Source organism: Oncorhynchus masou, chromosome 29 (genome assembly GCF_036934945.1).
Source record: "Oncorhynchus masou masou isolate Uvic2021 chromosome 29, UVic_Omas_1.1, whole genome shotgun sequence".
NCBI lineage: Eukaryota > Metazoa > Chordata > Actinopteri > Salmoniformes > Salmonidae > Oncorhynchus > Oncorhynchus masou.
In genome coordinates, this window is record NC_088240.1 from 53,226,411 (window position 1) to 53,240,123 (window position 13,713).

The window sequence follows — 13,713 nt, forward strand, 5'->3', positions numbered from 1 at the left end:
TGAATGTGTGTGCATGCGTGCGTGTCTGTCAGTATGCAAATTGAAAAGGGGTTTGTTTCTGGCTGCTTTCTCCTGGCAGAAAGCGTTGGTCAGGGCATCGCTGCAAGTGTGATTGATGGATGTGTTGCCATGGGAATGTGCTGTAAACAGGAGCAGGCTGTCAGTCTTTTAAAGCTCGGCAGCATCTCACTCTCAGATGTGACATTGTCACACCAGATGTGCTGTGTGAGATGAATGGGGGGGCGGGTGGGTGTGCACTTCATCTGTTTAAGACATTCATCTAATACTAAAACTAATACTCCCCCACCTCTCTTTCTGTCTGTATCCTTCTCTCTCATACTCGCACACACACACAACCCCAGGTGAAGGTGAGTCTCAGCAGTGTGTGTCGTGGTGACCTCTCCATAGCCCTAGCGTCCCCGGCGGGCACAGTATCTCTGCTCCTGGCCACGCGGAGCAACGATGACTCGGCCGCCGGCCTGAGGAACTGGACCCTAATGAGCGTCCAGTCCTGGGGGGAACACCCTCACGGCGTCTGGACACTCAAGGTCAGCCACAGTCCTTTACCATGTTTACACCCACAAAAGAACTTTAAATTCACCTCACACAGCAAATTCACCAGTGGACATTTCACTTGGAAAGGGTTACATTCATCACTTCGACAGAGCTCATAGAAATTTGAATCTAGCTAAATGAACACTTTTGGAGACTAGACTCAGTTCATCCCAGTCTCATCCGACAATAGCCTTCTCTATTTTCCTCTCTGCGATACGTTGATGGATTTACTGAGTGATGTTTGATATTGAGGAAGGGACTAAATGGAAAGGAAATTAAGAATCCCTGGTCCCATTCCACTGAAGGACCCATTAGACTTTCAGACGGACTGTCGTGCGATGCAGACAACGATGAGACAAAGTGGGTGAGGTCATTAAGTGTGTTTGCGTGCGTGCGTTCATGTTTGTATGTGTGTGTGTGTGTGTGTGTGTGCATGTGTAGGTCAAATGGGAATCAGGTCTTGTAAACAGTTGGAGGTTTATAGATTTTTTTAAAAGCTGGCAAGAGGAAGGGGACCTCCCCCTCCCCACACACACACACACAGAGAGACAGACACGCACACACTCACGTCCTCCTGCAGATTTACTGTCCCCTTTGTGACCAATTACTCAGGCCCAACGCTGTGGAGACACAGAGAACACAGCAGAGTGACACACGGGCTACAGTGTGCTCAACACGCATTAACACTGGGAGCTGTCGATGCTCGGCACAGCTTAACACACTGCTAATCAGCACACACAGCACACAACACAACCCTTAACGTACAGCAGCTTACTGTAAATCAGCCGACAGACAACACATACTGTTTGTATGCATACACACACACAACACGCAACAACTTACCTTAACTCAGCACACAAACAACGCACACACATTTGCAGTAAACAGGAACACAAATATGAATGCAATGCACACCTTGCACTGCACACTTGGCCACAGAGAGAGGGATGCCTTACCACACAGACTTAGAGAGGACTTAACACAGCTATCTCCTGTATCAGTGTTTTACTCAAGGACAGTGGAGGGGGTGGAGGAGGCTGGAGGGGTGTTTCTGGCAGGACTGGAGATAGTCTTTATTGATTTGTCATGATGACAATTGTCAAAGGTGGTGAAAGAGCCAGATGGAATTGAAAGAGAAAAAGGAAGGCTCTGCGCCGTGACCTTCCAGCACGCTGAAGGATATCACCGCAGGGCAGTAAACGCTGTAAGACAAGGTAGACTCTCTCTCTCGCTCTCTTCCTCTCTGAGCTCATGCTCACGCTCTCTCTCCTCACTCTCTCTTTGAGCTCTCGCTTTTTCTGTCTCCACTCTCTTTATACTCTATAATGTATCTCTCATTTTCTGCTCTCTCTCTCTCTCTCTCTCTCTCTCTCTCTCTCTCTCTCACTCTCGCTCTCTCTCTCTCTCAACCCGCCCAGTCTCGAACCCGCCTCTGTAATAGCCCAGAGGAAGCAGAGGAAGCTGGCTGGTTTGTTTACACTGGAGTGGGAAAATTAGTGTACATGAATATATCCCTGCTCAATAGAACACTGTTGCCCTTCTGCATTGTGAAACTGAGGTAACCTCACATAGGAAATGAAAAGTACAGTATGACAATTTAGACCCAATTGCTTTGTTTATTGTTGGTTTCTACGACAATGAACAGTAGTACCCATGGAGACGGGCACAAAGACGCGTGTGTACACACACCGTTTTTCATAGGTCTGAGGTGGAAGTGTTTCACACACACACACACACACACACACACACACACACACACACACACACACACACACACACACACACACACACACACACACCACTGCTCAACCTCCTCTGGCTCACAACTGCCCCCTCTCTGCCCACTCAGCACACCACAGCCCCTGGTGCCCACACGGATGGCATGGTAGCATGGCATCATTGCACTATGGCTCGGCTTTAGAGGTTTTAGAGGAGAGGTCCCTATTCCCAGTAGACTGGATAGAGCTGGATAGAGAACTAACTGCAGGAGAAATAATGTGTTTAGCCTAGAGCAGTGTGGCGGGCATGACTGACGGATGATGTACTGTGCCTTCGGAAAGTGTTCAGACCCCTGGACTTTTTCCACATTTTGTTACGTTACAGCCTTGTTTTTTTGTAGATTGATGATTTCCCTCATCAATCAACACACAATACCCCGTAATGACAAAGCAAAAACAGGTTTTTAGACATTTTTGCTCGTTTGTAAAAAATGTCAAACTGAAATATCACATTTACAGACGTTTTCAGACACTTTACTCAGCACTTTGTTGAAGCACCTTTGCAGCGATTACAGCATCGAGTCTTGTTGGGTATAACGCTATAAGCCTGGTACACATGTATTTGGGGAGTTTCTGCCATTCTTCTCTGCAGATTCTCTCAAGCTCTGTCAGGTTGGATGGGAAGCGTCACTGCACAGCTATTTTCAGGTCTCTCCAGAGATGTTTTATCGGGTTCATGTCCGGGCTCTGGCTGGCCACTCAAAGACATTCAGAGACTTGTCCCGAAGTCACTCCTGCATTGTCTTGGCTGTGTGCTTAGGGTCGTTGTCCTGTTGGAAGGTGAACCTTGGCCCCATTCTGAGGTCCTGTGCGCTCTGGAGCAGGTTTTCATCTCTCAGTCCCTGCCACTGAAAAACATCCACATAGCATGATGCTGCCACCACCATGTTCCACCGTAGGGATGGTGCCAAATTTACTCCAGATGTGACTCTTGGTATTCAGGCCAAAGAGTTCCATTTTGGTTTCATCAGACCAGAAAATAGTGTTCTGATTGGCAGAGTGCTGCAGAGATGGTTGTCCTTCTGGAAGGTTCTCCCATCACCACAGAGGAACTTTAGAGCTCTGTCAGAGTGACCATCGGGATCTTGGCCACCTCCCTGACCAAGGCCCTTCTCCCCCGATTGGTCAGTTTGGCCGGTTCAGCCAGCTGTAGGAAGAGTTTTGGTGGTTCCAAACGTCTTGCATTTAAGAATGGTGGAGGCCACTGTGTTCTTAGGACCTTCAATGCTGCAGACATTTGTTGGTACCCTTCCCCAGATTTGTGCCTCGAGACAATCCTGTCTCAGAGCTCTACGGACAATTCCTTTGACCTCATGGCTTGGTTTTTGCTCTGACATGCTCTGTCAACAGTGGGACCTTGTATAGACAGGTGTGTGCCTTTTCAAATCATGTCCAATCAATTTAATTTACCACAGGTGGACTCCAATCAAGTTGTAGAAACATCTCAAGGATGATCAATGGAAACAGGATGCACCTGAGCTCAGTTTCGTGTCTCATAGCAAAGGGTCTGAATGCTAAATAAATAAGGTATTTCTGTTTTTATTTTTATAATTGTGCAAAACTGTCTAAAAACAGTTCTTACTTTGTCATTATGGGGTATTGTGTGTAGGGTGATGAGAAAAACAATCAATTTTATCAATTTTTATAATAAGGCTGTAACATAACAAAATGTGGAAAAAGTCAAGGGGTCTGAATACTTTCCTAAGGCACTGAATATACTAATACAATCCCAGGTGGCACATCTGAATTCCCTCCTTCTATGCCCCCAAAATAACCCAGAGAACTCCCACATAAACACACATGGCATACAAACAGTTAGAAAGTAGATACATGTACTGCAAAATACATTCAAATACACATTCATTTTCACAAGCACATAAACACTCACTCTGGCCCAAGGTGGATTTCTAAAGGTGCATGCATTTGCATGCATTTCCATGTATAATGAGTTTGGGGAGATCAAGCGATCCAACCGCCCCTTTGTGGGCATTTCTATTTCTTTTTAGGGGGGAGCGGCCCTCCATGTGAATATCGCCCACTGTGTGTGTTGGCACCGCATCGCAGATGGTTGGGGCCGAGGGCACCCTGTGGGCATAGGGTACCACTGAGTGTTTGTGTATATGTGCTCGCACTTGCGTGTGTATTTGTGTGTATGCATTTGTGGCATGTCTATGTGTGTTGTTGTTATTTTGTGTGTGTGTGTGTTTGTGGGTGTGTGTGTGTGTTTGTGTGTGTGTGTTTGTTTGTGTGTGTGTGCGTGCATACATGCATGTGTGTGTGTGTTTTGTGTGTGTGTGCATGCGTACATGTGTGTGTGTGTTTGTGCGTGTGTGTTTGTGTGTGTGCGTGTGTACATGCATGTGTGTGTGTGTGTGTGTTTGTGTGTGTGTTTGTGTGTGCGTGCGTACATACATGTGTGTGTGTGTGTTTGTGTGTGTGTGTGTGTTTGTGTGTGTGTGCGTGCGTGCGTACATGCATGTGTTTGTGTGTGTGTGTGTGTGTGTGTGTGTGTGTGTGTGTGTGTGTGCGTACATGCATGTGTGTGTGTGTGTTTGTGTGTGTGTTTGTGTGTGCGTACATGCATGTGTGCGTGGTGCTCCCAGCTTGCTGAGCGGCCACCGTGGCCCTGTTTTGGATGATTGATGCAGTAGAGGGAGCAAAGAGAAGCTCAGGTTCAGCCAGAACCTCCAGTCTCACACACTGCTGGGCCCCCGTTGCTTTACATATGTAAGCCCAGCAAGACTTCTGCTGGCATCTTCCACAGCACTCTCTCTCTCCTCCCCCTCTCTCCCTCTCTCTCTTTTACTCAATCACACACTTTCTCTGTATATGCAGTTGGAAGTTGGAAGTTTACATACACTTAGGTTGGAGTCATTAACACTTGTTTCTCAACCACTCCACAAATTTCTTGTTAACAAACTATAGTTTTGGCAAGTTGGTTAGGACATCTACTTTGTGCATAACACAATTAATTTTTCCAACAATTGTTTACAGACAGATTATTTCACTTATAATTCATTATATCAGAATTCCAGTGGGTCAGAAGTTTACATATACTAAGTTGACTGTCCCTTTAAACAGCTTGGAAAATTCCAGAAAATGATGTCATGGCTTTAGAAGCTTCTGATTGGCTAATTGACATAATTTCAGTCAATTGGAGATGTACCTGTGGATGTATTTCAAGGTCTACCTTCATACTCAGTGCCTCTTTGCTTGACATCATGGGAAAATCAAAAGAAATCAGTCAAGACCTCAGAAAAAAATGTAATAAATTGTAGCCCTCCACAAGTCTGGTTCATCCTTGGGAGCAATTTCCAAACGTCTGAAGGTACCACGTTCATCTGTACAAACAATAGTACGCAAGTATAAACACCATGGGACCATGCAACCATCATACTGTTCAGGAAGGAGACACGTTCTGTCTCCTGGAGATGAATGTACTTCGGTGCAAAAGTGCAAATCAATCCCAGAACAACAGCAAAGGACCTTGTGAAAATGCTGGAAGAAACGGGTACAAAAGTATCTATATCCACAGTAAAACGAGTCCTATATCGACATATCCTGAAAGGCCGCTCAACAAGGAAGAACTGAAATCTGAAATCAGGAAGACTGATTTCAAATGTGAAATCAGTCATATGCATCAAACTGAAGCATATCAACATATCAACATATCAACTTTCCCACGGTAAAGTTTCTGAAATGCTGTGCCATCCTGCAGTTATCATGTTAAACACAGTATTAGCCACTATCAGTATCGACCTTCAGTAGGCCTAATAAGAACGCATATTATACTGCCAATTCACTGCTAGTTCCCTTTAGCTGGTATAGCCTACATTATCATTCCATTTAATTACATTGTTTTTGTTTACCTGCATTTGTTTCCTCTGCACAAGCCTTCACGGCCATGTGCTTGTTGCTGAGGATCATTGTAGCAGTTGATGGTATGAAGAAAGACATGTAAGCTAATTTAATAGTTTTGGAGTGAAGCGCAGACCAAGCCACAACAGTTGGAACCCGACGCATGGCACAATACTTGGCTGTGTTATAACACTGTTCCATGGTTGATGCAGGCAGTAGACAAGGGTATTGCCTACTATTGCACACTATTCTCCCTATTTTAATTCTATGTACACTAATCTTCCAACATTACCATGGGTTAAAGAACTGAATGTGATATATTCAAAATGAATCAAGGCACTGTTTCGTTCCTTCCTGCATTAAGACTCGTCAAACCTCGTCAAACCTGTTTTTTTATGATTTTCATGATTCACATATACTTTCCTCATCAAATATGCATATATTTAGATTTCTTTCCTTAATATTCTGAACCCCGTTCTCTCGATATATTCGTTTGAGTCTGTCGAGAAAACATCGTATTTAAAGGGATGGCTTAAGATTCAGACCCCTTCACTTTTTCCACATTTTGTTACTTTAAAACCTCATTCTAAAATGGATCAAATTTAATGTTTTCCTCATCAAGCTACAAACAATACCCCATAATGACAAACCAAAAACAGGTTTTTAGATATTTTTGCCCGTTTATTAAAAATAATCATCAGAAATACCTTATTTACATAAGTAATCAGACCCTTTGCTATGAGACACGAAATTGAGCTCAGGTGCATCCTGTTTCCATTGATCATCCTTGAGATGTTTCTACAACTTGATTGGAGTCCACCTGTGGTAAATTCAATTGAAGGTCCCACACCTGTGGTAAATTCTATATAAGGTCCCACAGCTGACCATGAGGGAAAAAGCCACGAGGACGAAGGAATTGTCCGTAGAGCTCCGAGACAGGATTGTGTCGGGGCACAGATGTGGGGAAGGGTACCAAAACATTTCTGTAGCATTGAGGATCCCAAGAACACAGAGCCCTCAATCATTCTTAAATGGAAGAAGTTTGGAACCACCAAAACTCTTCCTAGAGCTGACTGCCAGGCCAAACTGAGCAATAGTGGGAGAAGGGCCTTGGTCAGGAAGATGACAGAGCTCCAGAGTTCCTCTGTGGAGATGGGACAACCTTCCAGAAGGACAAACATCTCTGCAGCGTTCCACCAATCAGAACTTTATGATAGAGTGGCCAGACGGAAGCCACTCCTCGGTAAAAGGCACAAGACAACAAGCTTGAAGTTTGCCAAAAGTCAACTAAAGAACTCTCAGACCATGAGAATCATGATTCTCGGGTCTGATGAAACCAAGATTGAACTCCTTGGCCTTAATGGTAAGCGTCACGTCTGGAGGAAAACTTGCACCATCCCTACGGTGAAGCACTGTGGTGGCAGCATCATGCCTTGGGGATGTTTTTCAGCGGCAGGGACTGGGAGACTAGTCAGGATCGAGGGAAAGATGAACAGAGCAAAGTACATAGAGATCCTTGATGAAAACCTGCTCCAGAGCGCTCAGGACCTCAGACTGGGGCGGAGGTTCACCTTCCAACAGGACAACGACCCTAAGCACACAGCCAAGACAACGCAAGAGTGGCTTCGGGGAAGTCTCTGAATGTCCTTGAGTGGCCCAGCCAGAGCCCGGACTTGAACCCGATAAAACATCCTCTGGAGAGCCGTGAAAATAGCTATGCAACATGAGAAAATCCAGCAAGTGGGAGGGTTTTCAGCGGTTGAATTACATTTATTCAGAGTAGAAGGGAACCACGCCTGCAAAGGCCATTACGCACCTTCAGAAGGTAAGTCTGAATAACAACTTCTGAGAAGTGTGTAGGAAAGACATGTGTAAGAAAGGCGGAAATCTGTCCCCAGGTGCCTTTGTTTCTTATAATGTAGCCCATCTGTTTCTCACTCTGTATTGTCTCAAAGTATCAGTCACTTCTATTGCCTCTCCCTTTATGTTTTTTTAATCTCTTACATATACAACTCAAAGTGCAATTTCACATTAATATATATATATATATATATATATATATATATATATATATATATATATATATATATAAGTAGAAATACTAGTCCCATTACATTTGTCCGGACAACAGGGGATTATGACAATTGGTATTTAAAGTAAATCCAACGAAGAATCTCTCATCAGACACAGACAGACAAACAAACAAACCAATCAGATATACTTGATCATCGCCTATAAATCATCAAATCATAATTCCATATACGCACAATCTATGATTGTGATGTTATAGTATGTTTTCGCATGAAGTGCCCTGTCAACGAAATGAAAGTGAATTGAATAGAATTTAATGTAATTCAAATTGAAATGTAATTGACCTGATTGGAATTCGGGATTCCATTTCACCTGTGAGACTATTGGTGTCAGAATGCGATCCAGCTCTACATTAGAGCATGGTCTCCTCTCTCTCCTCTCAGCCATGGACGGCCGGCTATCGACCCACCTGTGGCATCACACTGTTTGTTTACCAACAACAAATCAATGCTGCGCTCAGCTGGGGGCTGCTGGGAATGGTCTCTGTTCCCCTCACATACTCACTCAACAAGCACACACACGCTGTCAACATTCAAACACACGGCCAGTGTGGCCGATGACACTCAAATGGACTGGGCTATACTGTGTTGGACTGTTTGAGTGTTATTGTTGCCCTAGAGTCTCGTACCTGACATTACACATGTATTCTATACACACATTGACAGAGTGTTACGGTGTAGATAACAAGGTCTATTAAGATTTAGATTATAGAAATTCTGTAAATACATCAAACGAAATACTGTAAATAAATGCTGTATATACAGTTGAAGTCGGAAGTTTATATACACTAAAGTTGGAGTCATTAAAACTCGTTTTTCAACCACTCCATAAATGTCTTGTTAACAAACTATCGTTTTGGCAAGACGGTTAAAGACATCTACTTTGTGCATGAAAGTAATTTTTCAAACAATTGTTTACAGACAGATTATTTCACTTATAATTCACTCTATCACAATTCCAGTGGGTCAGAAGGTTACATACACTAAGTTGACTGTGCCTTTTAAACAGCTTGGAAAATTCCAGAAAATGATGTCATGGCTTTAGAAGCTTCTGATAGGCCAATTGACATAATTTAGTAATTTGGAGGTGTACTTGTGGATGTATTTCAAGGTCTACCTTCAAACTCAGTGCCTCTTTGCTTGACATCATGGGAAAATCAAAAGAAATCAGCCAAGACCTCAGAAAAAAATGTAATAAATTGTAGACCTCCATAAGTCTGGTTCATCCTTGGGAGCAATTTCCAAACGCCTGAAGGTACCACGTTCATCATTACAAACAACAGTATGCAAGTATAAACACCATGGGACCACGCCGCTGTCATACCGCTCAGGAAGGAGGTGCGTTCTGTCTACTTGAGATGAATGTACTTTGGTGCGAAAAGTGCAAATCAATTCCAGAACAACAGCAAAGGACCTTGTGAAGATGATGGAGCAAGTAGGTACAAAAGTATCTATATCCACAGTAAAATGAGTCCTATATCGACAACCTGAAATGCCACTAAGCAAGGAAGAAGCAACTGCTCCAAAACCGCCATTAAAAAAAACAGACTATAGTTTGCAACTGCAAATGGGGACAAAGATCGTACTTTTTGGAGAAATGTCCTCTGGTCTGAAGAAACAAAAATACAACTGTTTGGCCATAATGACCATCGTTATGTTTGGAGGAAAAAGGGGGAGGCTTGCAAGCCGGAGAACACCATCCCAACCGTGAAGCATGGGGGTGGCAGCATCATGCTGTGGGGTTGCTTTGCTGCAGGAGGGACTGGTGCACTTCACAAAACAGATAGTGCATCATGAGGAAGGAAAATTAGGTGGTTATAGTATATTGAAGCAATAGCTCAAGACATCAGTCAGGAAATTAAAGCTTGGTCGCAAATAGGTCATCCAAATGAACATTGACCCCCAAGCATACTTCCAAAGTTGTGGCACAATGGCTTAAAGGACAACAAAGTCAAGGTATTGGAGTGGCCATGACAAAGCCCTGAATTCAATCCTATAGAACATTTGTGGGCAGAACTGAAAAAGTGTGTGCGAGCAATAAGGCCTACAAACCTGACTCAGTTACACCAGCTCTGTCAGGAGGAATGGACCAGAATTCACCCAACTTATTGTGGGAAGCTTGTCGAAGGCTACCCAGAAATGTTGACCCAAGTTAAACAATTTAATGGCAATTGCAACCAAATACTAATTGAGTGTATGTAAACTTCTGACCCACTGGGAATGTGATGAAAGAAATAAAAGCTGAAATAAATCATTCTCTCTACTATTATTCTGACATTTCAAGTTCTCAAAATAAAGTGGTGATCCTAACTGACCTTAGACAGGGAATCTTTACTAGGATTAAATGTCAGGAATTGTGAAAAACTGAGTTTAAATGTATTTGGCTAAGATGTATCTAAACTTCTGACTTAAACAAAAGTAAACTAAAATAATAACACAACATGTAAAGTGTTGGTCCCATGATTCATGAGCCGGAATAAATATCCCCACATTTGTCAGACGCACACAAACCTTATTTCTCTTAAATGTTGCACACACATTTGTTGACGGTGAGTTTTTCTCCTTTGCCAAGATAATCCATCCGCCTGACAGGTGTGGCATATCAAGAAACTGATTAAACAGCATGATCATTAAACAGGTGCACCTTGACAATAAAAGGCCACTCTAAAATGTGAAGATTTTAGGAGTGTTTCTGTCTGTAATAAAGCCCATTTGTGATGAAAAACTAATTATAATTGGCTTGGCCTGGCCTGGCTCCCCAGTGGGTGGGCCTATGTCCTCCCAGCCCCACCCATGGCTGTGCCTGTGCCCAGTCATGTAAAATCCATAGATTAGAGGCTAATTTATTTATTTCAATTAGCTGATTTCCTCAAAAAATCTTTGACATTGTTGCATGTTATATTTGTGTTCAGTATACATTCTGTATAAATTCTGTATTAACTGTGTGTAAAGTGTTGCTATTAGTTTGACTGTATACAGTCAGGGGGTGTGTGTGTGTGTGTAACAGTGCTGTGTCCCGGGCCCCCCAGGTGACAGACAACAAGGGGACAGTTGGCCGCTGTGTCAGAGTTAGCTCAGAGGAGGCAGCGGGGGCCATCCTCAGTGTCACACTTCTCCTCTACGGCACCTACAACCCACACAGGAGCCTGCACGGTACGAGGCATCTGTGTTTGTGTATGTGTGCGCGTCACTCTGTCTGTCCGTCCATCTGTCCATTTTTCTGTTCGTTCTTTCTTCCGTCCGTCTGTCTCCTCTCTATATCACCCATCAGGAAAGTCTCCCTCTCCTCGAACCAACTGTGAGTCCACTCCCATTTCCCCACTGCTGTACAGTAACTGTAGTGAAGTCAGTTCTACAGTATGTCTCTGTCCCGCTTATTCGTCTCTTCAACCTCTCCCCTCCTCTCCCCTCTGTGATAACTGCAGCCATTTCTCTTGGCAGCGGCGGCAGGTGGTGACCAGGGGAAGTCTGATGTGTAATTACTGAGTGACCCCGGCAGAACCCTGGTGCCCCCCTCCTCAGTGTGTGTCAGCTCCCCTGTGCCCTCACACACACACACACACACACACACACACACACACTGTACTGGCGCACACACCAGGCCGGGCAGGCCAGGGGCTGTGTTTAAGAGGTAGGAGCTGGTGTTGTGACAGAGACATGTAAGCCGTTTCATAGCCCACCTCCTCTTTCGTTCCTCCTCCCTCCCTCCCTCCTCACTCTCTCTATCCAGCTCTTCATTCCTGGATCTAGTTGTAGTTCACGCTGTTGGTCCATCTGCTCTCCGTGTGAAGACACACTTTGAACTGGGAACGCAAACACAACGAGCTCTCCGTCTCACTGCAGAATTAGACATTTATCCACAAAACGTCAAATTTAGAAGTTGCTCCAAATGTCAAATTTAGAAGGTTAAGGTTTTTGATAGGGTTAAAATGTTACGTTTAGGCAGTCATTCCGAATGGTTAAGGTAAGGGTTAAGGTTTGGGATAAAGTTAAATCAAAAAAATTAAAAACGAGTGTCCCGCAATGGGATCAACCTTCCAATCCAGTCATGGGATTGTGCCTATCCGCTACCCTCATTCACAATACCCTAGCAAAACCCAAGCCTCTTTGATGATAATAGCGCTCACTGTTGCCCCTAGTGGCTGATTCTGAAGGTATTTTCTGACGTCCCCAGGACATTAATAGACTCTTGAGCGATCTGCCTGCGCAAAAACACATGCAGACTGAAAACACACTTTTATGAACACACACACAAAGGCACAGATACTCAGATATCCAATCTCAGATTAACCAGTGGAGGGAGGGAGGGAGGGAGGGAGGGAGGGAGGGAGGGAGGGAGGGGGAGGGAGGGAGGGAGGGAGGGAGGGAGGGAGGGAGGGAGGGAGGGAGGGAGGGAGGGAGGGAGGGAGGGAGGGAGGGAGGGATATGGTCAATTCCCATCACCAACGATATCATAGAATTGCAATTTTGCAGTGAATTTGTGGGGTTTCCTTCTCGATGAGATTTCTGGTGTTGAAGATGCTACAGTAGGTCATCATTACAGCCATCATTAGGTATAGTTAACTATTAGTCAGTGCTACTCAATGTTTTTTCCCTCTGCAGAGTATGCTGCTGCATCAAGACAACAGGTATTTTGCTGCACACTTCAATGTGTAGGATGAAACCAGCTAGGTGCTGTCTTTGTGATTGTGCTGTCTGTGTGTTTCTGGTGTATTTCACTCGTGTGCATGTTGTGTGCTGTAAGTGAAAGTCAATTGCTGTGATTATGTGGCAGTAATTGAACAGGGACGGTGTGTTTAATTGAGTTGTTTGTCCCTGATGTTCCTCTATAGTAGCAGATCTGCGCTAGTGTGTGTGTGTGTGTGTGGGGGGGGGGGGGTGCTTTACTGTTTGTTGGTTTACTGCATTTGTAAGCTGTTTAAATATGTTTGATCTTCTTTGCCTGTTTGTAAAATAGGTTACTGTATGTTTTTTTTGTGTGTCTGTAAGGCTTCAGTCCGTTATGTTATTCGTGTGTGTGTGTGTGTGTGTGTGTGTGTGTGTGTGTGTGTGTGTGTGTGTGTGTGTGTGTGTGTGTGTGTGTGTGTGTGTGTGTGTGTGTGTGTGTGTGTGTGTGTGTGTGTGTGTGTGTGTGTGTGTATTCGTATAGGCACTGGCTCTCTATCTGATGTGCCTCCTGGGTTCTCTCACCCAAATCAAATGGTAGGAAACATCAATTTCACCACTCTCCCCTCTCTTCTTATCTAATCCTCCCCTGTCTCTCAAGCCTCTTCTCTCCTTCTCCCCCTCCTCCTCCTCTACTAGTCTGCCTTCCTCTTCTCCTTCCCTCCAGCTCCTCTCCTCCTCCTCCTGTCTCTGTCTGTCTTCTCCTCCTCCTGCTCTCTCTGTCTCTGTGGAGGTGTGATTACCCTCCTCCCCCGAACAGTGGTGAT

At 44.4% G+C, this 13,713-nt stretch overlaps 1 protein-coding gene across 1 annotated transcript in view; it reads left to right on the top strand.

The window, feature by feature from the left end:
* Positions 1-13,713, top strand: part of LOC135519992 (PC3-like endoprotease variant B) — a 153,609-nt gene that overhangs the window by 133,446 nt on the left and 6,450 nt on the right. Inside the window, exons 17-18 of the mRNA XM_064945288.1 lie at positions 363-548; positions 11,311-11,434. Of these exons, the coding sequence (XP_064801360.1) occupies positions 363-548; positions 11,311-11,434 (310 nt within the window). The remainder of the gene's footprint in view (positions 1-362; positions 549-11,310; positions 11,435-13,713) is intronic.